The sequence below is a fragment of the Canis aureus genome, chromosome 1, assembly GCF_053574225.1.
Source record: "Canis aureus isolate CA01 chromosome 1, VMU_Caureus_v.1.0, whole genome shotgun sequence".
In the NCBI taxonomy this organism is placed as follows: domain Eukaryota; kingdom Metazoa; phylum Chordata; class Mammalia; order Carnivora; family Canidae; genus Canis; species Canis aureus.
The window spans coordinates 89,677,003-89,701,318 of NC_135611.1; the positions used below are offsets into that span (position 1 = coordinate 89,677,003).

Here is a 24,316-nt window from a genome sequence, read left to right on the forward strand (position 1 = left end):
GCAAAAAGAGGAATGGATCCCTTGTCCTGCCTTCTCATTCTTCCCATGAAGGCTCCACTTCCTGGTGTGGAGACTGTGCTGTGGGCGCCTCTACTCATCCTTGTCCAGTCTCATCTCCTCCCTCCTGAAGATGGGACCAAGGACAACATGAAACAAGAGGGAGGACTTGAGGTTTGAGGGCTTGGCCAGCATAGGCTCCCCCAGGGAGCTGTCACCTGGAGACCTGGGCAGCTGGGGTGCCACAGCTGAGAGAAAAAGGAACCCTCACACACTGTTGATAGGAATGGAGATCGATGCAGCCACTGTGGAAAACAGTATGGAGGTTCCTCAAAAAAATTGAAAATGCAATTGCCATATGATCCAGTAATTCCACTATTGTGTGTTTACTCCAAGAAAATGAAAACACTAATTTGAAAAGATACATGCACCTATTTATTTATTTAGAAGATTTTATTTATTTATTCATGAGAGACACACACAGAGAGAGAGGCAGAGACACAGGCAGAGGGATAAGCAGGCTCCATGCAGGGAGCCCGACATGGGACTTGATTCTGGGTCCCCAGGATCATGCCCTAGGCTGAAGGTAGCACCAAACCGCTGAACTACCAGGGCTGCCCAACACCTCTATATTTATTGTAGCATTATTTATAAGCGCCAAGATATGGAAGCAACCCAAGTGTCCATCCACAAATGAGTGGATAAAGAAGAAGTGGTATACATATAAATGGAGTGTTACTCAGCTATTAAATATAATACGATATAATGCCAAGTGAAGTAAGTCGATCAAAGAAAATCAAGTGCCATATGATTTCACTCATATGTGGAATTTAAGAAATAAAACAAGAAAATCATCACTTTTGCCCTTACTTATATTACTATAATAAATTATAATAATGGGTTTCTTAATATTGAATTATTTTTGTATTACTAGAGTAAATCTCATTTGAGCACATGTTTTGGATTCTGTTTGCTTTTATTAAGGATTTTTGCATTAAAATTCCTAAGTAAGAAAAAAAGAGAAATACTGGAAATATATATAGCAAAATTGATTACCACTGCATATTATAACTTGTTTTCTACTTTTTGTTTATCTGCGATTTCTAATTTTAATAATGCATATATATTTTTACCATTTAATGAAAAATGTTAAGAAACTACTGATATGCTTCGATTGAATTAAATAATCATTTTAGATTGTTTTAAAGAAAGAGAGAAAGAAAGAAAGAAAGAAAGAAAGAAAGAAAGAAAGAAAGAAAGAAAGAAAGAAAGAAAGAAAACAAGAGACAAACAGAAAGCCGACTCTTAAAAGCAGAGAACAAAGTGATGGTTACCAGAGGGAAGGTTGGTGGGGTGATGGGTGGGAAAGGTGAAGGGGGCAGCCCAGGTGGCTCAGTGGTTTAGCACTGCCTTCACCCCAGGGTGTGACCCTGAAGACCCAGGATTGAGTCCGAAGTCAGGCTCCCTGCATGGAGCCTGCTTCTCCCTCTGCCTGTGTCTCTGCTTCTCTCTGTCTCTGCGTAGCTTGTGACATAAAATCAAGAAAGAAAGAAAGAAAGAAAGAAAGAAAGAAAGAAAGAAAGAAAGAAAGAAGAGAGAGAGAGAGAGAGAGAGAGGGAGGGAGGGAGGGAGGGAGGGAGGGAGGAGGGAATCAAAAAGCACACTCATCATGATGAGCACCGAGTAATGTACAGATGTTGAAATCACATTGTACACCTGACACTAACAGAACACTGTATGTTAATGACACTTCCATTTTTTAAAAAGGAAATAATATTTTGCACACACTAGCATTGCTAAAATTAAAAAGAATGGCAAAAAAAGAATGAGGCTCAGAGATCAAATAAGTCTCTCGAGTTCCCACAGCTAAGAGGCAGAACCAAGAATGGAGTTCAGGCCGCCAGATTCTCCATGCTCCATACCAAGTGCACTATACATGCCTCTAAGTTCTCATACTTCCAACCATTCCCACCGGAGGAGGGGAGAATGAGCTACAGCTAATGACAAAGGAGACACTGATGTCAGAAACCTACCACACAGTTTTTCACGGTGATATCATTGCTTACCTGTCCAGGGCCATGCTGGTGGGCATACTCCTCCCAAACCCTCGGACCCCCATCTGACGGAAATATGGAATGCAAGGGAGGTTGGCAGCAATGATGGCCAGGGAGTCGGAAGGGCTCACAAAGAAGCCATTTCGGCCTAGGATCATATAACGGTCCTGTCAGAAGGAAAGCGTGAAAATGATCGGACAGAGGCATGTGCTGCTGGCAATGCCATTCCCATAATCATCACAAGCTACTTTACTGCCATTCTGTATTTCAACAATCTAAAACAACTTGAATGAAGCCAAAGAGGACATGGGAAGCCTTATTTTAAATTCCTGAGTATAGTGGTGCTCAGCAGTTGTTGGCTCAGTTGGTTAAGCGTCTGCTTTCGGCTCAGGTCATGATCCCAGTCCTAGGATCGAGTCCTACATCGGGCTCTCTGCTCAGTAGGGAGCCTGCTTCTCCCTCTCCCCCAGCCTGCCACTCCACCTACTTGTATTTGCTCTCTCTTTCTCTCAATCAAATAAACAAAATCTTTTTTTTAACTAACTAAATAAATAAGTTCATTCCTGAGTACTGTAGGGCCCAGGACCTTGACACTGTTAAGAATGTATCCCACCTGTTGAAAGGTGGATGACTACCTCAGGCTTCAGTAGTCTCCATATACTTATCTCATACTTTCCCCAAAATATAATAGAGAACAAGAATTATTGTTGAACTACCTACCTAACCTAGCTCCTTAATGCAGTTTTAACAAAACCAACTATAAATAAAGATTTATTGCATGAGTATTTTTTAAAAGAAATAACCTTTTAATAACATAATGCACTCTGGAACTAAGAAACATAAAGGCTGTTTAATTGCAGTACAGGAGAGCCAGTAAAAAGAAGAGCAGATGCGGAGCCAATTAGGGTTCAAATGCTGCATACATGTCAGCCAGCCCCATGAATTCTCTGGCTTCCAATGCTTGGCTTATGATATGGTAAAAGGGTTAGAAGGCAGGAAACATTCCTACTTACCCCATCAGCATCAAATGCAGCTCCAAATCCATATTCTCCTCCTTTCATTGCTTCCAGAAGGGTTGTTGCATATGTCAGGTTTGGGTCAGGATGCTGCCCTCCAAAATCTTCCAGGGGGACACAGTTTATTGCAGAATTGGCTGGAGCTCCCAGCTCATCACACAAGACTTTTCTCACGTAGGGTCCCATAACTGAAAAGAAATATGCAGCAATATGAAATCTTTGCAGAAACCCACAAGTGTGTTCTGTTCTGGTTAGAACAAGAAAGGCCATTTAATAGCAGAGAGAAAAAAAATTCTACAAGCCCTTTCAAGACACAACACAGAGTAACACTTACTTCAACTACTATCCATTGAGTATCTAGCATGCCTGACAGGCAAAATCAAAAGATGTTCACTGTTTGAGGGTTGTGTTGTATCAGTGAAAATTAAATGGAAAGCAATGCTTTACATATATTTCAGCCAACAGGATTACATAGTGGTCCCTAAATGTGCTGTAAGTTCTACCTCAGGCTCCATTCCCTTGTTTATAATGTCCTTTCCATTTGGGTGGCATCTCTACTCCCCATCTCTATCTAATTTATATTCTTTCTAAGAAATGCAGATCCTCCAGAAATGCTACCTCCTTCTTGAAACTTTACCTGTGGTAGTTTCTTCTTGTAAGCCATTGGACCTAATTATTTCATAAATATACATTACATAGCACCAGTCTTACCATCACTCACTCACTCACTCACCTATAGATTTGACTCATGCTGCTATTGTATTAAGAGCCCAATAATGCAGAAACTATGTGCTTTGCATCCCTTGATTATGATGTTTTTGTTCCTAACATATGATGATTCTGTTCCTAACACAGGAATTTATTTAGGCGCTCCATAAATGTGTGTTGAACCGGAAAATACCACTCCTTAGCACTTATTTTGTAAAACATGCTTAGTTTTATATACTTCAGTGGTTTACAGCATCTAATTATATAGTTGGTAGAGTTAAAATGATTGCAGACACAAAGAACATTGCTGTCCAGCACTTATTTCCCCTTCCTCTAGTAGCAATACTTTGGGTTTCCTCTAGAGAATAAATTCCTTCCCCATCTTAGTTCTTATCAGGTGGATATGGCTAAATCCCACTTGCCCCAAGGCTGAGAAGGTGACCTAAGTCTGCCCAATCAACATCTTCCATCCCTCAGCCAGAGTGATTGATTGGAGGATGGATATACAGTACAAACAAGGCAGTGAGGCTCAAAACCAGATATACTGCTCAAACTGTTAAAAAAGAGAAGCTGTCTTCCCTCTAGGCCAGATAATGCTAGGGCAAGAACCTGAAAGATCCTTTTCTGGGGAATATGATTGGGGCAATAAGAAAGAACAAAACAGCCCAACCAGATGACCTTAGAGTAAAGCCATGGAGGATGAGTGCTACACATGGGCTCAGACCTCCTAACAAAATTTTCAGTGCCCCATTCTCAAACATGCCAGACAGCCAAGGATTGCCAAACTTTTGAAAAATTCAGTCAATGTGAGACCAAAACAAAAAGAATAAAGAGCAACCTGGAAGAAACAGAAACTATACAGGGAGGGGACACCTGGGTGGCTCAGCGGTTGAACATCTGCCTTTGGCTCAGGGCATGATCCCGGGATCTGGGATCGAGTCCCGCATCAGGGTCCCCATACAGAGCCCGCTTTTCCCTCTGCCTGTGTCTCTGCCTCTCTCTGTGTGTCTCTTATGAATAAATACATAAATCTTAAAAAAAAAAGAAACCATATAGGGTGAAGAAAACTTTTAAAATATACATTAATAGGGGCACCTCGGTGGCTCAGTCAGTTAAGCATCTCCTTCAGCTCAGGTCAGGATCCCAGGGTCCCCGGATCGAGTCCCTCATTGAGCTCCCTGCTCAGTGGAGAGCCTGCTTCTCCCTCTCTCTCTGCTCCTTCCCCAACTTGTGCATGCTCTCTCTCTCAAATAAATAAAATCTTTAAAAAAATAAAATATACATCAGTAATATTTTAATAGAAATCAACAAGATATGGTAGAATGGCTAAAATTAAAAAGACTGACAATGCCAAGTGTTGGTGAGGACATGGAAAAACTGAAGCCCTCATACACTATTAGCAGTGCAAATGGTACAGCCAATTTGGACAAGAGCTTGGCAGTTTCTTTTAAAGTGAAATGTGGACTTGACCTATGGTTCAGCAATCCCAGTCCTAGGTATTTATCTAAGACAAACAAAATCATGTAGCCTATAAAGACTTATTCACAAATGTTTATGACAACTTTGTTTGTAGTAGTCAAACCCTAGAAATAACCATAATTATTTCAACTGATGAATAGATAAACAAACTGTAGTACATCCATTCCATGAAATACTCAGTGGTAACAAGAAATCACTATTGATATGGTCAACACCATGAACCCATCTCTAAAACTTTATGTGAGTGAAAGTAGCCTGAAGAAGAGGGCTACATATTTATGCTTTGATTTAGGTAGTTTTACAGAAAATGGCAAAATTATGCAGGCAAAAGCAGAAGAGTGATTGCCAGGAGCTAGGAGTTAAGATGTGGGGTATGATTACAAAGGGCCACAAGGAACTTGAAAGAGAGCAATATTCTATATCTACATTGTCAATAGTCATTACATGTATATATATGCTTATCAAACCTCATCAAACTGCATGCCTAAAAGATGTCAGTTTTACTGCATATAAATTATATCTCAGTAAACCTGACTTATTTTTTAAAATATGGCATTCATGAAACATGAATATTTTAAAAAGTGATTATTTGGGGGTGCCTAGGTAGTTCAATCAGTTAAACATCCAACTTTTTATTTCAGCTCAGGTTATGATCTCAGGATCCTGTGATTGATTTCCATGTCAGGCTCCAGCTGGCCATGGAGCCTGCTTAAGATTCTCTCTCTCCCTCTCCCACCACCCCTCTCCCCAACTCCCATGCATGCTTGTATAACCTCTAAAAAAGAGAGAGAGAGATTATTTGGAAAAGAAAAAAGTTTTAGGAAATTAGAAATATGATATGGAACTGAAAAACATAATGGAAGGACCTGGAGATAAAGTTGAGGAAATCTCAGAACACAGCACAAAACAAAGAAAAGGAAAATGGGTGGTGAGGGCAGAGGAGAGAATAGGGATAACTAAGGAATTAATCCAGTACGTTCAATACTTAAGCAATAACCATTCTGGAAAGAAAAAGAGACAATAAAAAAAAAAAAAAGAAAAAGAGACAATAATAGAGGAAATAACTCAAGAAGTAATACAAGAAAATTTCCCAGGATTTAAGGATGCAAGTTTCCAGATTAAGAGGATCCCCCAAGTTCCCAGCATAATAGAGGAAAATAGCCCCACAGTAAGACTCATCTTTCCAAAAGGAAGAAACACTGATAATAAACCAAAGGCCCTAAAGTCTCCAGAGAAGAAAAAAGAAAGATTTCATACCATGAACTAAAATCAGAATAGCATCAGACTTCTCAAGTTCAATATGATGGCTATAAGGTAATGTGGCAATGCCCTCAAACTTCTAAAGAAAAATAATATTCATCTTAGATTTCTGTATCCAGATAAATATCAGTTAAGAGCAAGGAGAAAAAAAAGGCATTTTCAGATATGCAATAACTAAACACATTTACTTCCCATCAATTTTCTCTCAGAGCTCCTGGAGAATGGGTTCCTCCAAAACACAGGAGTAAATCACAAAAATGGAAGACAAAGGATCCAGAAATAAGGATAGCCAACACCAGAAATTGTACAGAGAATATCTAGAATGATGATAAGAGCAACTCAGAGAACAACCAGTGCAGAGCAGAACAGAGCAGATCAGAGATTTCCAGGAACACAAGGCAGGAGGACTTAGACCCCTAGAGAGTATGGGGGCTAATACTGGTAAATCCATCTAATGAAAACTAAGCAATGAGAAAACAAGATGAAGAAAATTAAAATTTTCTGTGAGAAAATATAACTATAGTATGTTGCACGGCTTAGCAGGGATCTGATGATATAGACACTGCATACTGATCTCATCAAAATCAGAATATAATTAGTTGAGAGAAGTGTGCTTGGATTTAGTGAATGGAGAGGGTGAAAAAAAGCTATGACCTCATCTTCCATCGTCAAGTCAGTAAGACCCAAACTGAAACTCAGTACATTCATAGTATTTAGTAATAGGGAGATATATACTTCCCCCAAAAAAAGTTAAAACTGTTATTTAAAAAAAAGTTCCCTTTGTAGAAAATTGGGGGGAACAGAGGGGTAGACTTTTTTATAATGAACTTTTAACTACTTGACTGTTTAAATTATATGCATGTACACTGATCAAAATATACTTTTTTATCAAAATAGATTTTTTTAGTTTTCTTTTTATTTTAATTTTTTTTTAACTTACTTAGGATAGTCACAGAGAGAGAGAGAGAGAGGCAGAGACATAGGCAGAGGGAGAAGCAGGCTCCATGTACCGGGAGCCTGACGTGGTATTCGATCCCGGGTCTCCAGGATCGCGCCCTGGGCCAAAGGCAGGCGCCAAACCGCTGCGCCACCCAGGGATCCCAAAATAGATTTTTTTAAATGATTACAGTTAACTATCCTTCCCAAATAGGCTCCAACTCATTTGTTCACCACTATTTTCATTTGCATCAAGAGAGAAAGTGCCAGAGGGAGAGGGATCAAGGGGATGGGCAAAATGGAGGAAGGAGAGTGGGAGATCCAGGATTCCAGTTACAGAATGAACAAGTAATGGGGACGAAAGATACAGGATAGGAAATAGAGTCAATAGTATTATAATAGCATTGTATGGTGACAGATGGTAGCTACTAGACTCATGGTGCACAGAGCATAACATGTAGAGCTGTCAAATCACTATGTTGCACACCTTAAATTATTATAACATTGCATGTCAACTACACTTCAATTAAAAAATGATATACATTTTTTTAAAAAAACTAAGTAAGAAAAAAAGAGAGAAGAACTCTGAAATTTTCCAGAACATTCCAAATATCTGAACATCCACACATTGTGTGAATATCTATGAATCCAATCTTCCTCATAATCCAGAAACCCACCATGGGTAGAGCTCTCCTTAATATTTCTTTTTTTTTTTTTTAAGATTTTATTTATTTATTCATGAAAGACCAGATTAAGAGAGAGGCAGAAACACAGGCAGAGGGAGAAGCAGGCTCTATGCAGAGAGTCTGACATGGGACTTGATCCCAGATCTCCAGGATCATGCCCTGGGCTGAGGCAGTGCTAAATCGCTGAGCCACCCAGGCTGCCCTCCTTAACATTTCCTGTCCACCAACTGGGAGAAGACCACAAACTTACCTCCGTGCATCGCGTCAACCCGGATCTTCAGTTGGCCAGGCCCTGTCAGCAAACTCTTGATGGCATTAAAGTCAAAGATGGTCCGAAGAAGGTTGAGATAGATATCTACTGGGTCCACTATCTCCACTAAGGATATGAAAGCAAAAGGAAACATCATTGACCATATCCATGAAGTCTATCTGGAAGTATAAAATGAATCACCACCCTCATAGGGTGACGTTCTGTTCACAATCCCATCATAACCCTACACATCATGCAGGAAGCCAAGTATCCATTTGTAGGCTAAGTCACAAATTAAGGCACAATCAAGATCCCACAGACTTTTCCAGTCATCTGTAGGTGTACTTAATACAAGTTATACATTCCTCTTAGCAAATGAAGAATCAACCACAGAATAAAGGTGTTAAAACTGTACCCTTTTATCCCACCTTTCTTCCACCACCTCTCTCCCAAAAAATGCACACACCTCAATGTCAAGAGGCATCTTGACACACTCATTCACTGTGGGGGTTAGACAAAGAACCACTCAGTGAGCTTGAAACAAATCAAGGAGTGACCTCAGTAGTGACCCTTATTTTCTAAACACCATTGGGGTCCACCAAATCTAGGGTTAGAATTGGTGATGAAGAATATAATCCTGAGTTTGTATGAAGTCTCTGGTGTGCCCAATCCAGTACAGATTTCAGGGTGAATGCCAGATATTTACAAATCTTCATTAAACACAAATGTTCTTCAGTGTCTGGCACCACCCAGTGACCAGGAATCCAAAACTAGTCTTTTCCAGTTATCTGACATACACAAAACCCAAAAGACATTACATTTTTTAAACTTCACCATCAGCATATAATACTAAGAAAGTATTTTCCTAGAATAGTAAATATTTGACTCTTTAGACACTAAAATTTGTTCAAAAGCCCTGCTTTTAAATTCATAGTTAAGTTTCGAAGCATATGTATGTTGTTTTTCAAGTTTTTCAAATACCTACTACTTGGGAATTCTGAAATACTTAAACCTGCACTAAAGATATTACCAATCCACCTTTAATAATTTTCAGTAAATCCAGGTATAATAGTTAACAGATGGAATTTTAATATGTTATATGAAACTATCCCTTTGGTCAAATACACATCTAAAAATATTCTTCTTTACACCTAAATCAGTGTAGTATGTGTACTCATTCAAATATAATGCAACTATTTTTTGATGAACACAAATCATTTTTAATCCTTTGGCTTAAAAAAAAATCCTTTGGCCTGAGGGAGATATTGATTTATACAATAAATTAGGAATTAATCTACATGAAATGTATACCTAAAAATGGTTAAAATGTTCAATTTTATGTTATATACATTATACCACAGTAAAAAATAACCTATAAAATAAAAGATTATATCCTGAATATGTTAGAAGACTTACTCACTCTACAATATAGGATAATTTTGGCAATTTCATTCTGGTTCTTTAGCCCTTGAACCATTTGCCTAAATGTACTTAGTATTCATAGAAGATAATACATAGTAAACAGAAATGTAAAAAACAAGGAAGCAAGTAGAATTCAGTGAAAATTGAAAGTTCACATCAAATAGTTCATGGTCTTGACCCTGTAAAGTGAAATGCCAAGGAATGATGTGTGTCCAGTTAACTCAAACCTTGCTCAACATTTAAAACAGCAAGAACATAGAATATAAACTATCCCCAGCGATTATTTCCAAATTCTTCTTAGGAACCAGGGAATTCTTCTAGCCGCTTCCTGGTATCCATAGCATTTTAGAAAACTCATCAAACTAGCAATGTGCCTGCAGAAAGAGCCTTAATCTGAACTCACCAAAGATGTGGGTCTCTTAGACAAGTATAAAAATTGTGAAAATGACCAAAAGTAAATAAGGCACTCATAACTTCTTCCTCATAGTAATGCCTAATTTTTCCCAGTCATCTTATTGTCCAATTTTTCCAAAATATGTAAATAAGCATATTTAAATACATTTGTTTCGTATAATATATCCCTTGTTTATAGTTGTCAAACCACTGTGTGTACATGTGTGCGCATGCTTGCAACTAGATTAATAAAAGGAGGCACCATCGTTTCCAGTATCACATGGCTTTCAATTAGTTTCTGCTGATTAAACAAGCAATTGACTCAAAATTCTTCAAGAAAATGGTAGTAGTGTTGGCTTCATAGTGTGACCCCTCAACAATCCATTTCAGGCTCTTCCCTGTCCCTCAAATAGCATGTGGCTGTGAGCCTGGTACTTAATCTTTTTAGCTAAATTCATTGTCAAATAAGGATAACATCTTAACACCAATTGTATTTAAGCTAATAGGGAACTAACAGAGTAAAAAGTTGGTTTATGGCTAATTGTATACATTCTAGGAAAAAGCAATAAGACAAAAGAGAGGGGGAAATAACATGCATGATATTAATGATGTTATATGGTTCAATATTAATCTGTAAAGTTAAAGGTTATAATCTGAGTACTTTAAAGTTTCAGTCACTCTATAGTAAAGGCTAGTTGGGGGCAATTTCATTCTGTTCTTTGCCTAAATCCATTTGGTATGTACTGGAATCCTAGGAAAATCTCCTAACATAGTGCTTGGTATAGAAGAGGTGATCATTGGCACACTGAATCAAGTTGAACAGCGCTTTAGTGGCTTGGGAAAAAAAATGCCTACATTCCATGGGAAATTTTAATGATTCCATTATCTTGTTGGTTCTCTTCTTAATTATATAAGATATTCCAGCTTTTTCACCTTAGTTAATTAAAAAAGTGAAGACATATCCTGGCGATTCACAATCTATTCTTGGAATGGAGTCAGCTATGACATTTTTCCTATGTTGAAAATGATCCTGGGCTTGGGAAGTCATTTTTGAAAGTTGCCAGTTCTGAGTATCTTGGCTTCTCTCACCTTCCTTTGCACTACAGTCATACTACATCTGTTTATGAAGTCACTCCCAAAATAGATAATCCAATCACTTTAATGTGCGCTCTCCCCTGCGGAAAGCAGTCGCTCCCACCCACGGAGTTATTCCAACTTCTTCAAAATATAATCTATTACCTCTAAATGGTTTGAATTTGTTCTCCAGGTCAAATTCTTGTCTTCCAAGCCGAGATAGGTCGATTCGAAGATCAGGGCATATGGCGTATTCCTCGATTGTTTTGCTGATCTGATAGATTTTGTCTGAGACCACATCTGGTGCAGGACCTGCATTTGGAAGTAGCATACCACCAAAAATAAGTTTTTTAAAAAGTGCCTGCAACTTCAATCAAGGGAATGTTACCTCCTTCACCACCAAGCAAAAGAATGATTCAATCGTCTTCCAAACAATGGACAACAGTTGACAGTTCAATTAGCTTCCATTTTCCTTGTGCTGTATTCATCCAGTATGGAAGAAATTTGGTCAGCCTCACCTGTTTTATGTAGGCTAATAACCCACATGTTTGTTTGTCTGAATCCACTTCTGAGCAATGATACATCTTCCCTAAAAATAGTTTCACACCTGCTGGGGAGACCCGATTATGTAATCAGCTTTATTCAGGATATGAGACACCAACAGGATATGCACTTGACAGAAGTAAGGGATTCCAGATTTAAACTGCAGCCTCCCAAGTGCACCTAGAGAAAGAAAATACAACTTCTACTCCCTGATCGGCTGCCTTGTGGAGGCAGGAGCTTACCAGGGTAAACTATTTTCCCCAACTCACTCTCTCGAGTGACTTCCAAGGTTTTAAAATGAGGTTTAGCCAAAAATATTTGATGTGTTCCCTCACAAGGTCAAGAGGATAATTGTGCTGAGAGAGACTTTAAATGAACATAAAATCAACAGTTGTCCTCCTTTCACTTTCTTTTTAATTTTTATATCTTACTGCAAATCACTTTTGATTTTTTGCAACAAGTTTGGGAATCAAATGAATACACTGAAAGATCTGAAATATAAATGTTAGCCAATAGGTGGGTTTTGTATGAATTATACTCACCAACTCTATTGTAACTTTCAACTAAAAAGAAATCAAGAAATAATTTCTTTTCTATCCCAATCCTTCAAGTTCCCTATAGCCAGTACAGTAGTCATTGGCTATATGCAGCTATTGAGCACTTGATATTGGCTAGTGAAATTGAGAAGTATTGTAATTGCAAAATATACATCAAATTTTGAACAGTTCCTAGAAAAAAAACATAATAGATTGTACTTAATTTTTACAGTAACATGCTGAAATGATAGTATTTTCAGTATACTAGGTTCAAAATGGCATTGTTCATCTTTTTTTTTTTTTACTTTTTCATGTAGCTACTAGAAAGTTGAAAATCATCTCCAACTCACAATATATTTCTATTAGACCTGTGCCTTGAAGCACAGCATGGTTTTTGTATCCCAATAAATGCTCATGGAATGTATAAAAAAAGGAACAGCACCCAAACACATTAAACTGCACATATTAAATATGTGATCTTTTGTATATAAATTAAACCTCAAGAAAGCTATTTTAAAAATAAAGGAATAGCAATAGCCCCACTCTAGTGCATAAGAAAGAAGCCTAGTAGATTTTACCCATATTTCCTTGTCCTATAGGAAAACCAAAGACCGAAAAAAAAATGACCCTCCTCCTCCACTCCTTAACATTTTTTGAACTTTTGCAAAACTTAAAGCAGTAAGTAGTCTTGTTCATGTCCCATTAGAGAATGCATGACTATCTCCCTGCTCCCTTAGGGGCCACCCTACGTTCTTTGGCTGTGTCCCTCACTTTTAAAAAGTCTGATTTCATGACCACATACACTGATTTCTAAATGTTAAACAACTTTAGCATGGTAGTTTTCTAGGATGCCACTCAACCACTCATGTTGTTAACTTCACAGTTCATCAACAGCCTCTGCATCCATTGACAACTTCCAAGTTCTTTGACATCTTCCACTCCCATGACTTTCCTCTCCATTTTAGTCAGGGGCTGGTAGAGTCATATCTTAAGTATTACTGTCTCTTGCAATCCTTTCAAAAATGTCAAATTTGAGTGCCTTCAACCCACAAATTCCTTACCTGCCAGCTACCCTCCTTCATACCTCTGCTGAACCTGCTCATTCCTAGACTGATGCTCATCATCACTTGATTAATCCCAGGCTATCAGCCCATTCTAGTTTCACTGGTCTCCTATCCCAGGCAGGACGCTATGGTCCACCATTTGAGCCATTCCCTTGTTAGCATCATCACATGAGCCTATAATTATTGAAATTTACATATACCACATTTCACACTTTACTTGGTGTTCCACACTCACAAAAAGCAGATGAAGTAGGAATTAATATTATCCTCATTTTCCAAATGGGGAAACAAATTTGAGGAGGTGGAGATCCTTAACCAAAGTCCCCTCACTGGTGACAGACAGAGGCTGGATTCTGAATCCTAACTGTCTGAAGTCAGTCCAGACACCCAAAAAAAGCACAAGCCTCCTTGAGGCTGTGCCATGCCCACCCTGGGACATTGCCATCATCAGCCCCCATTGCTGCCATTTCTAGACTCCATCATATTGCTGGAGATAGTCACAAAATTACACCCCTTGGCTCCCCCTAAGAATGAATCTGCTTATTAGCTTTACAATGTGTTAGGCATGAATCCTCAACACATTTCCCAGTGTACCTCTTACAAAACATGTCCCAAGTCCCTCCTCTATCCTTGTCAAATTATCTCAGCAGACAACCTATCTTTTTACTTTCTTTTTGAACAGACACAGCAACTATTTCCCCAAACTTTCAATCCGCACCCCTTAGAGTTTCTTCTTTCCCCATCTTCACCTTCTTATTCAGAAGTTCTGCCCTCTTGCCAGAATCTGGGCTCTAATTGAGCTTCTACAGCTTACTCATTCTGCAACACTGGTCAAATTTTCTAAACCAAAAAAAAAAAAAAAAAAAAACAAATTTTCTAAACCATTTTATTCCTCAGTGACTTCATCAGATTGGGATAAGGATTAAATGAGATAATACATGTAAAGTTCTGAGTATAGTGCAAGCACATTGTAAGATTCTGGAAAATCCAGTATTTTTATTATGAATTCCATGTCCCCTCTAGCATCTTCCCCTCTACTTAAAAAAACATGCTCAGAACGGTCCTGTCCTCTAAATCCCTTTTAAAAACAACATAGTTCCAGATATGTTCCATATCCCTGAATGTGCCTACTAATTCTGTAGACACTTAGCCTTTTCCTTTTTTTTTTTAAAGATTTATTTATTTGAGAGAGAAAGCATGAGTGGGGTGAGGGGCAGAGGAAGAGAGAGAGAGAGAGAAAGAGGTAAAACCCTCTGCTGAGTACAGAGCCTGATGTGGGGTTGACGTGGGGCTCAATCCCATGACCCCAAGATCACAAGCTGAGCTGAAATCAAGAGTTGGATGCCCAAACGACTGAGTCACCCAGGCACCCCAAGATACTTGGCCTTTTAATTCATTACAAAATGTATCTATATGACACACAATAAAAGAGAGGAATACCTCTTCAGGAAAAGAAATTATGATAAAGATTTATTCTACTTTCAGTAGGAAGAAACCAAGTGAATCTTTCTAGGCTATTAAGAATGTTAGCTTCATGAAGAATGCTGAGACATGCAAATATGAAGAATTAAGCACAAGAAAGGGACTTTCAAAACAGTTAAAGGCCAAATGATAAATTCAATGCCCCACTCTATGGCTGAATAGGTCTCATTTCCTCCTTTAATTTGGTCTACAAAATGGGTATTTAAATAATATCTTCTCTCCTTATGCTTCACAGGATATCATAGAGATGACTGAGATGTTCTTATAAGATATGAAATCAAATATAAATTCCAAATGCTTACTTGAAATCCATTGTTTAACTTGGCAACTTTTATAGCCCATTTCTCTACAAATTCCCATTTTCTGAGCCCATTCGGTTTCCTGTGTTAACAGCATATAGAATACCTGAATATTGCCAATTTTTTCCTAAAATCCTCAGTAGCAAGACTAGACATGGGTCCTAAGTGTGCTTTTTAATGAAGCAGAACATCTCTAAGTATGGGACACTTCATAAGGTGTTTTTCTTTTTTAAACAGTTGACATGAGTGAAGTTCATTTGTTTGGATAGTGTCCAAAATGACTGCAAGGAGAAGGAAATAATGAATAATCTGGCCCAGGCCAGAAATAATTCATAAAGGTAACTGTTAATGGTTAAAATTTGCTCCTACCCACATGTAAATGCAGACTCAGTGTTCTAGATTAAGATTAAGATTAAGAGAATTAACAACCAAATGTAATGCATAGTTCTGGGATGAATCCTGGTTTAAATAAAACATTTATAAATAACATGTTGGAGGCAACTGGAAAAATCTGAGTATGGATTAGGTTTTAGATGATATTAGAGAATTAGGTGTGATAATGTAGTTATGTTGGAATATGTCTTCCTTTTTAAGAGATGTATTCAGAAAGATTTGTGTAAAATGTCTTCATGCTGTAATTTATCTTAAAATCCTTTAGGAAAATAAAGTGCAAAATGGAACACCAAGATGATGGACACAGGCTACCCATTTATTTTCCCCCTTAACTTTATGTAGGTTTAAAAATTTGTTCATTTCACCCCTATACACATCTCCCACCCCACAAAGACCTCCAAACTATACATTTCTGTAACTGTAAGGAAAAGTGAAATGATTCTAAGCATGTCAGTGAGAGAAAGTCAACACTATAGGAAAGAGGGATGTCTACAAGTTATGCTAAAAAATCATCTGTCTGGCCTTGGGCAGCCATGTGAACTTGAGCAAATAACAGCCTCTTGGGGATTTGATTTCTTCATCTATACAATGACAGGAAGGGTCTAATTATTTTAGGGGGTATGTTCCAACTTTAAAATCCAAAGTCTTTCCAGGTCAGAGAGGCATCAATTATTCAACTATTTCACTGTGCTAAGGAGGGAAGAGGACCAAGAGACCAAATGGTTTCAAGATCCCTTCAGGCCACTCCTTTGTCATGTCACCTCAAGGATTGTGATGGTTAATTTTATATGTCAACCTGACCGGGCCACGGGGTGCCCAGACATTTGGTGAAACCTTATTCCCATGTGTCTGTAGGGCTGTTTCTGGATAAGATTAGCATTTGAATCAGTAGACTGAGTGAAGGAGAGTGTTCTCTCCAGTGTGATAGCCTCATCCAACCCACTGAAAGCCTGGACAGAATAAGGGGCTGAATAAAGGAGAATTCACACTCTCTGCATGGCTTCAAACTAAGACACTGGTCCTCTCCTGCCTTCAAAGCTGGACTCACAGTGGAACTTACACCACCAGCTCTGCTGTTTCTCAGGCCTTGGGACTCAGAACAGAATTCTGCCATCAACTTTCCTGGGTCTATAGGTCTCAGGACTTTTCAGCCTCCATCATCACCCAAGCCAACTCCCTCTCTGGGCCCCAGTGCAGACAAGGAGGCTGTGTGTGGGCCCTTTAAAAGCCATCCCTCAGATCACCACAGCCCTGTGGGTCAAGGGTATGAACCAGTTGGTCTTCAAAGCAAATGTTTTAGGGGCTCACATCTCGGATGCCAGTCTTAAAAGCTGGAGTACTCAATGTAGAAGACGAACCCTCTCTTCCTCGGAGAGTAGCTCAGGGTTTTTACATTCTCTCCAAATAGTGAATTATTTCACCAGCAGTGAGGTTTATGGTAAGGTTGTATCCCAGCCTCTCCTACCCACTTGGACATTTTCCTCTCATGTGCCCTTTCTCTGTGTAAAGGGGCTGCTCTGCTAGTTTCTAGAGTTTTTTCAGAGGAAATTAATCCATATATCTGTAGATTCGGTGTGCCCATGAGGAGGTGAGTTCTGATATTCCTACATCACCATCTGGAACCAGAACCCAGCCAATTCCTTATTTTTTTTTTCAGCCAATTCCTTATTTTAAAAATCTCTTTGTAAGCCTACTGGCTCTGTTCCTCTGAAGAAACCTGTCTAATACAGCACCTCACTGGAACTTTCTGAGCCATTTCCCCTCCACTTTGCTTGTCTATATATCGGAGGATCATTGTAAGACTATAATAATAGGGCCACATGGGTGGCACAGTCAGTTAAGTGTCAGACTCTTGGTTTCGGCTCAGATCGTGATCTCAGGGTCATGAGATGGAGCCCCACATCAGGCTCCATGCTCAACCCAAGTCTGTTCAAGATTCTCCCTCTCCTCCCTCTGCCCCTTCTCTTGCTCTTGTGTTCTTGCTTCTCTCTCTCTCTCTCTCTCAAATATTTTTTTAAAAAAAGACTATGATAACATAAGAGAACAGAAATTATTATGATTAAGGTATATTCTAAGCTACATACCTCCATTGGCAACATTGAACTTCACTCCAAATTCTCCCCCTGGTCCTCCAGGGCAGTGGCTGGCTGTTAGGATGATCCCACCAGCTGCCTTGATCTTCCTGATAATGCAGGAAACAGCAGGTGTTGACAAGATGCCATTCTGTCCAATTATCAGGCGTCCAATCTAGATTGGCCAAGGAAAAAAAAAATCAATCCAGTCACATGGGATCGAAGCCTCTGTTAATACACAGTAAATCACTTGGCAAAAGGAACTGAGTGGGCTTTGGCTTAGGGGGTAAAGGAGAGCTCTGGCATTGTCTCTCCTGTCCTGTATCTCCAACACCATTGGGGCACCCACATCTAGCAGTCAATTATCAAGTTGTAAATTGGATCTGCTTCACTGATTTTTAGTCATTTGAAACATCCATGTTTGATGACCAAAGGGGTAGCTTCAACTACACAAGAAGTTCTTAATTTGTTACTGGCTTAGAAACTCTACACTCGAACATGCTAGAAATTATAAGAAAAAAGAAATGGAGGCTTCTTTGTTTCACCCACTTCTTCTCTCTTCCTCAGCACGAGCTCATACAGGAGGGACATGGCTTACTGAGCCTCAGCAGCAGCAGGTGTATTTAACCACACTCGGAATGACCACTCTTAAAAGGCAAGAATTTTATTTCTGCCACTGGTAACATGTGTTGGGGATACAGGGAAAACCATCCAGCCATGGTAAGCAGAGACCTGGAAGTCATCCATGGGTGTGGCCAGAGTCTTTCTATAGCTACAAAACTGACTTTTAAAAAAGAAAGCCACATAGCCCTGCAGAGTATTACCCAGGATGCTTTATCTTAAAATAGAGACCAATGTCATCCAGTCCAATGGTTCTCGAATGTTACTACAATTCAGAATCCTAATGAAGCCTTAAAATTACCAATATTCAGACTAATTATACTGGAATATCTCGGGGTAAAATCAAGGCTTTGTGATCTTTAAAGCCCTATGGGTGATTTCAAATTTGGTGATCAAATCTCCTTGTTTCACAAAGAATTACAGCAGCATGGGCATCACTAAAGAGCATGGCAGAAATGCAGAACCTCAAGGTCCACTCAGGACCCACTGAGGAAGAATCAGTAAGTACCTTAACAAGACCCTCTCCCCCCCTTCCAGCTAATTCATTTATCCATTAAAATTTGAGAAGTACTGCTGTAGCCCATAAGCCAAGGCGAGCTCTAGCATCCAGCCCAAACAAAAATTACCCTGGCACCAACTAGAGCATTGCTAGAAGTAGGTAACTGACCAAACATGACAATGAGGGAACATACAGGAAAAAATGTACAAAAAGCAAACACAAGAGCTCCAAGAATAAAGCCGTCCTGGGATGATTTAGTATGGAAAGACCCAGAACATCCCCAGAGTATACATTTTCAAGTGATGGAGGCAGACTATAAACAAATAAGCCTAATAATAATATTTACTAGTTAGATACATATTAGGAAGGAGATGAGCAGGGTTCTGTGAAATAGAATAATGAAGTGTCAATTTTAATAATAAAACAAACAATAATAATAATAACAAAGCAAGCTTGGATTTTATCCTAAACACAATGGGAATTCATGGAAGAGCTTGAAGTAGTGGAAATGACCGGAGAGCATTTACATTCTAAAAGATCACAGAATGAGCAGTCCAAATGATCTGTTCAGAAAGCAAGTCATATCACATCAGCAAAATATATGTCAACAACAAAGCCAAAGTAAAGCCAAAGTCATCATTGTCCTAATCTACAAGGCCCCAACATGACCTAACCCCATGACCTGACATCTTCCACATCCCTCCTTCCTCTGCTCCAGCTGCACTGGTTGGTTTACTGTTCCTCAAACCTGTCAAGCATGATGAGGGACCTTTGCATTTTCTCTTTCCTCTGCTTCAGATACATTTACCCAGATATTTATATGCCTGCCTCCTCCTATCCTTTGGGTTTCTGTCCCAAAGTCAACTAATCAGAGAGAGCACCACTGACTGACCTGTATAACACAGCACCCACACATCCCTAGGAATAGGAAGTTTCCTATTTCCTGTTTTAATCATCCCTACTATACATATTACCATCTAACATTTTCCATATTTGTTTATTTCCCAACTATGTAGAAGCTCTAACGGCTTTGTTTTATCAACCACTATATTTCAAGAACCTAGAACAAACCTGGTACATGGTAAGACCACAGTATTGAACTGATTCATTGAGAAAAATGAATCAGTGGTTAGTTTGTGAGAAATGTGTTAGAGAGACAAGAGCCAAAAGAGGAAGATCAGATGGAAGGCTAGCAGAGCTGAGTGTGGACGGTGTCTTGGATGAGGCTAGAGACAAGAGAAATGAAGAGAAGGGATTCTATTTGAGGTGGTTTGGTTTTTTTTTTTTTTTTTTTTTTTTTTTTTATTTTTATTTTTTTTTTTGAAGGAGAATGAAAAGAATACATAGTTAGAATGAAATGTGGAAGAAAGAAACTCTGGTAGCCTGCCTTCAAGATGGCCCCCGATGATCCTTGCCTTCTGGCATTTGTGCATTCCCGCCGTTCCCACCCACACTGAACAAGGCAGGACGAGGTGATTAGTAGAACACTGTACAACAGAGAGTGTGTCACTTCCAAGGTGAAGCCATAAGTGACACTGTTGCTTCTGCATTGCTGTCCTGGATGGTTGACTCTGAAGGAGACCAAGCCACTCTGTCAGGAAAACACACAAGGAGCCCTACGTAGGTACCCAAAGGGAGAGGAACTGAGGCCTCCAACAGCCCACAGCAACTTTTTAGCTGTGTGAGTGGGCCATCTCCTGATGGATCCTCCAGCCCCCACCAAACCTTCATATGACAAAGCCCCCACCAACCCGCGACTGTGACCTCATGAGAGTCTCCAGGTCAGAACAACCTATCCCCTTGAGTAAAACAAATTTTTGTTGTCATGTTTGGCCATAAGTTTTGTCTTAATTTCCTGCACAGTAATGAACAACTAATACAAGGGCAGCGAGGAAAAGAATCTACTCCCAGATTTCCACCTTTAATATCTTAATGGATGATGGTGTCATTTATCAAGATGGGAAAGGCATAGGACAATAATTACACTCATATTGTTTTCCATAGCCATAATAAATTATGTTTCACATGCTCTTGTTAAAATTTATTTACTCATTCAACTCATTTTATTGAGTATTACCATGAAACAGGTATGTCAAAGACCCTGCAGATATAGTAATGAAGATGGTTTAGTCAATGCCCTCAGAGAATAGGTTTGTAGGTTCATGAATCTGAAAAAAATATTTGTAACTTTCAGTGATATTTTTCTGTATTTCCCATTTTTTACAATTGCTTATAGAGAAACAGGCACCTAGGTGGCTCATCCACCTAGGCATCCAGCTCTTGGTTTTGGCTCAGGTCATGATCCCAGTGTCCCGGGATCAAACCTCACATCGGGCTTGTCCCTCTCCCTCCGCTCCTTCCCTCTCTTTCTCTCTCTCTGGAATAAATAAATAAAACCTTTAAAAAAAATAAAGGGGGAAGAGGTATGTGTGTGTAGATAATTCCTACAGCAGTATTCATTAAAAGTGAAAAATCCAAAGCAATCTTTATAAATAAGGAACAATAATAGAAAGACCTGTTACATGGAGTGTGATGTACCAACTTATAGAATACTCCTCAGCCATTTTATTTTTTAAAAAATGTTATTTGTTTATTCATGATAGAGAGAGAGAGAGAGGCAGAGACACAGGCAGAGGGAGAAGCAGGCTCCATGCTGGGAGCCTGACATGGGACTCGATCCCGGGACTCCAGGATCATGCCCTGGGCCGAAGGCAGGCACTGAGCCGCTGAGCCACCCAGGGATCCCTCCTCAGTCATTTTAAAGGATACTTAAGAAAATGATTTGGGGACCTGGATCCAGTCCCACATCGGGCTCCCTGCATGGAGCCTGCTTCTCCCTCTGCCTGTGTCTCTGCTTCTCTCTGTGTCTCTCATGAATAAATAAATAAATAAAATCTCTAAAAAAAAAAAAAAAAGAAAGAAAAGAATGCACCTGTGGCACACTTGGTTCAAAGTCCACAAAGAGCACTGATCCCCCACCCCTCCCAAGTGCAGACTTCTCATTGAGGAGCAACCTCTAGCCCCCAACCAGAGGCCACATTTCCCAGCCCACCCTTGCATCTAGTGGGGCCGCATGACTAATTTCACAACAGATGATGAACGTGAGAATGCGGACAGAAATACTGCATGTAAGAAGCAGATGTGCCTCCTCTACACTGTGTATTTCCTCTTCCACAAACTCAGTACAGGGCAAATCACTTCACTTTTCTGAGACTTTGTGTCTTCATTGGCAAAGCCAAGAATCTTAAGACGAGATCCCATAAATAAAAACCCTTTGTGAAATTAAGCATGACATAAGTTATGTTACTGCTCCCCAAATTCCATCACTCTCCTCAAACATTTGAAATTCATTTTTTAAAAAGATTTATTTCTCTATTTTGAGAAAGATAGAGCAAGCATCTGGGGGGTGAGCAGGAGGAGGGGTGGGGGAGAGGGAGAGAGAATCTCAAGCAGACTCCCCACTAAATGCAGATCCTGGAGTGGTGCTCCATCTGATGACCCTGAGATCACAGCCTGAGCCAAAATCAAGAGTCAAACGCTTAACTGCGTCACCCAGATTCCCCTAAATTCCCTTTTTAGACAATAGTTTATCCCTTAAACTACCATTTCACTCTCCGAAAAAGTCTCAGAAGTACTACCCCTTGCCTATGTAGCAGACTGCTACCTTGCAAGGAGAAGATGGTCTACTTGCACAATCAGTGTGGGTCTTGGTTAGGGCATTGCAGCAGGCAGCCTCTGCCTTTCATTCCTGAGTGAACCCCAGGCTGAGACCCAGGGGGGCCCAGGGCAAGGCACCCTGTGGCCTCCTCCCTGACCCTCCCACGGGGCCACCAGAGGAATTGCCGTTCCTTTCCCATTCAGTCCGGCTTTGGCTGTTGGAAGGGGAAACAGGGTGGCCTTCACCACCACTGAGGAACATTGTCATTCCGTTCCCACTCGTGGAGAGGGGTTAGGTGGCCCCTAGTGCCCTGTTACTACACACACAGTAGGTGGTATACAAGTACGGATCCACAGGTAGCCACATAAAAACTATCACACAGGCACCTGCAGACACCCGCAAGGCCGACACTTTCCCAGACCCACAGATACGCCGACAGACCCAGCTTGAGCTTGTTCTTCCCTGGTCAGCACTTGTACACACTTGTGAAAGAGTGGACATAGCAGGGGCCAGTGTGCAATTAGGCACATTTTGCAGGGTGCCATCACTTAATCGATCCTCTGTGTCTGGTCTAATTTGATGTTGGTACCTCCCATCGACTCTTAAACCTCACCTGGATTGCATCATTACTGCTTGACCCCTAAATGGGCATAGCAGGTGCGAGGGAATCAGTGTGCCCCTCCACATGCCACACACCAGTGTCCTGAGAAGAGAACATTTTATCTCATAAAGCTTTCTCCCAGCCCTGCCATTTCTTTACATTGCGTGCCAATAAAGCTAATTTTTAAAATGATTTTCTTTCTCAGGGCACCCGGGGTGGCTCAGTCAGTTAAGCATCTGACTCTTGATTTTGGCTCAGGTCATGATCTCAGGATCTTGAGATTGAGCCCCACATTGGGCTTTGTGTTCAGTGGAGAATCTTCTTGAGATTCTCTCTTTCTCCCTCTGCTCCCCCCTCAAAATAAATAAATAAATTTTTAAAAAAGTAATAATTTGGGCAGCTTGGGTGGCTCAGTGGTTTAGTGCCACCTTCAGCCCAGGGCCTGGTCCTGGAGTTCCGGGATCAAGTCCCACGTCGGGCTCCATGCATGGGGCCTGCTTCTCCCTCTGCCTGTGTCTCTGCCTCTCTCTCTCTCTCTGTCTCTCATGAATAAATAAAATCTTTTTTTTTAAGTAATAATTTTCTTTTTCATGGCTCCCTCTCTTCAGAACACTAACAACTATTCTTCTAAATTAGATTTAGCAGTGAGTTCGGTTTCTAACTAGCTCAAAGCCCTACAGACCAGTGACGTGCAGTTTAAACCCCCAGGCTAGGGTCTCAGAGGAGAGGCAGATATTTTACTCCAACTGAGTTCTTCCCAGTAACATAACACTAATGAACCAGGATTGTTTTCATCTGTGAACTCCCTTAAATATGACTCCCCCTCCCCCACCCCCACCGATGATTTCCTTTTGGCTTTAAATAAGTCTTTTTTTTTTTTTTTTAAAGAGTCCCAAAGAGCTAGAAAAAGTAAGCCTGGCATTCCCCAATATCCTCCACTCACTGTGTCCTATCCCTGTAATTCCCAAAGTGGATCAGAAAGAAAAGAGAGCAATAAACAGAAGCTTCCTTGATCGTTCCCAGAAAGAGTGTTCTGCAGGACCACACAGCCACCACCACGGCCATCTCCAAAGTGCACAGAAAGCCATATACACAAAGATGCCTGTTTCCTGTCTTCTCAATTAAACAAAAACCCAAACCCACAAGGAAATCCCAAAGCCAAGCTGCCATGATGGGAGGGCCTCAATCTCTCAGCCCCCACTGTCAGGGAGACATCCCAGGCTTTGCACATTGCGGCTCATGAGTAAGCAGGAGATGGCTAAGTGGAATTTTG

At 40.1% G+C, this 24,316-nt stretch overlaps 1 protein-coding gene across 1 annotated transcript in view; it reads right to left on the reverse strand.

Moving 5' to 3' along the window:
- Positions 1 to 24,316, reverse strand: part of PGM5 (phosphoglucomutase 5) — a 189,447-nt gene that overhangs the window by 153,125 nt on the left and 12,006 nt on the right. The window contains exons 2-6 of the mRNA XM_077907901.1: positions 17,677 to 17,839; positions 11,441 to 11,587; positions 8,387 to 8,512; positions 3,065 to 3,255; positions 2,064 to 2,218 (exon numbers count right to left, since the gene is read on the reverse strand). Coding sequence (XP_077764027.1) covers positions 2,064 to 2,218; positions 3,065 to 3,255; positions 8,387 to 8,512; positions 11,441 to 11,587; positions 17,677 to 17,839 — 782 coding nt within the window. The remainder of the gene's footprint in view (positions 1 to 2,063; positions 2,219 to 3,064; positions 3,256 to 8,386; positions 8,513 to 11,440; positions 11,588 to 17,676; positions 17,840 to 24,316) is intronic.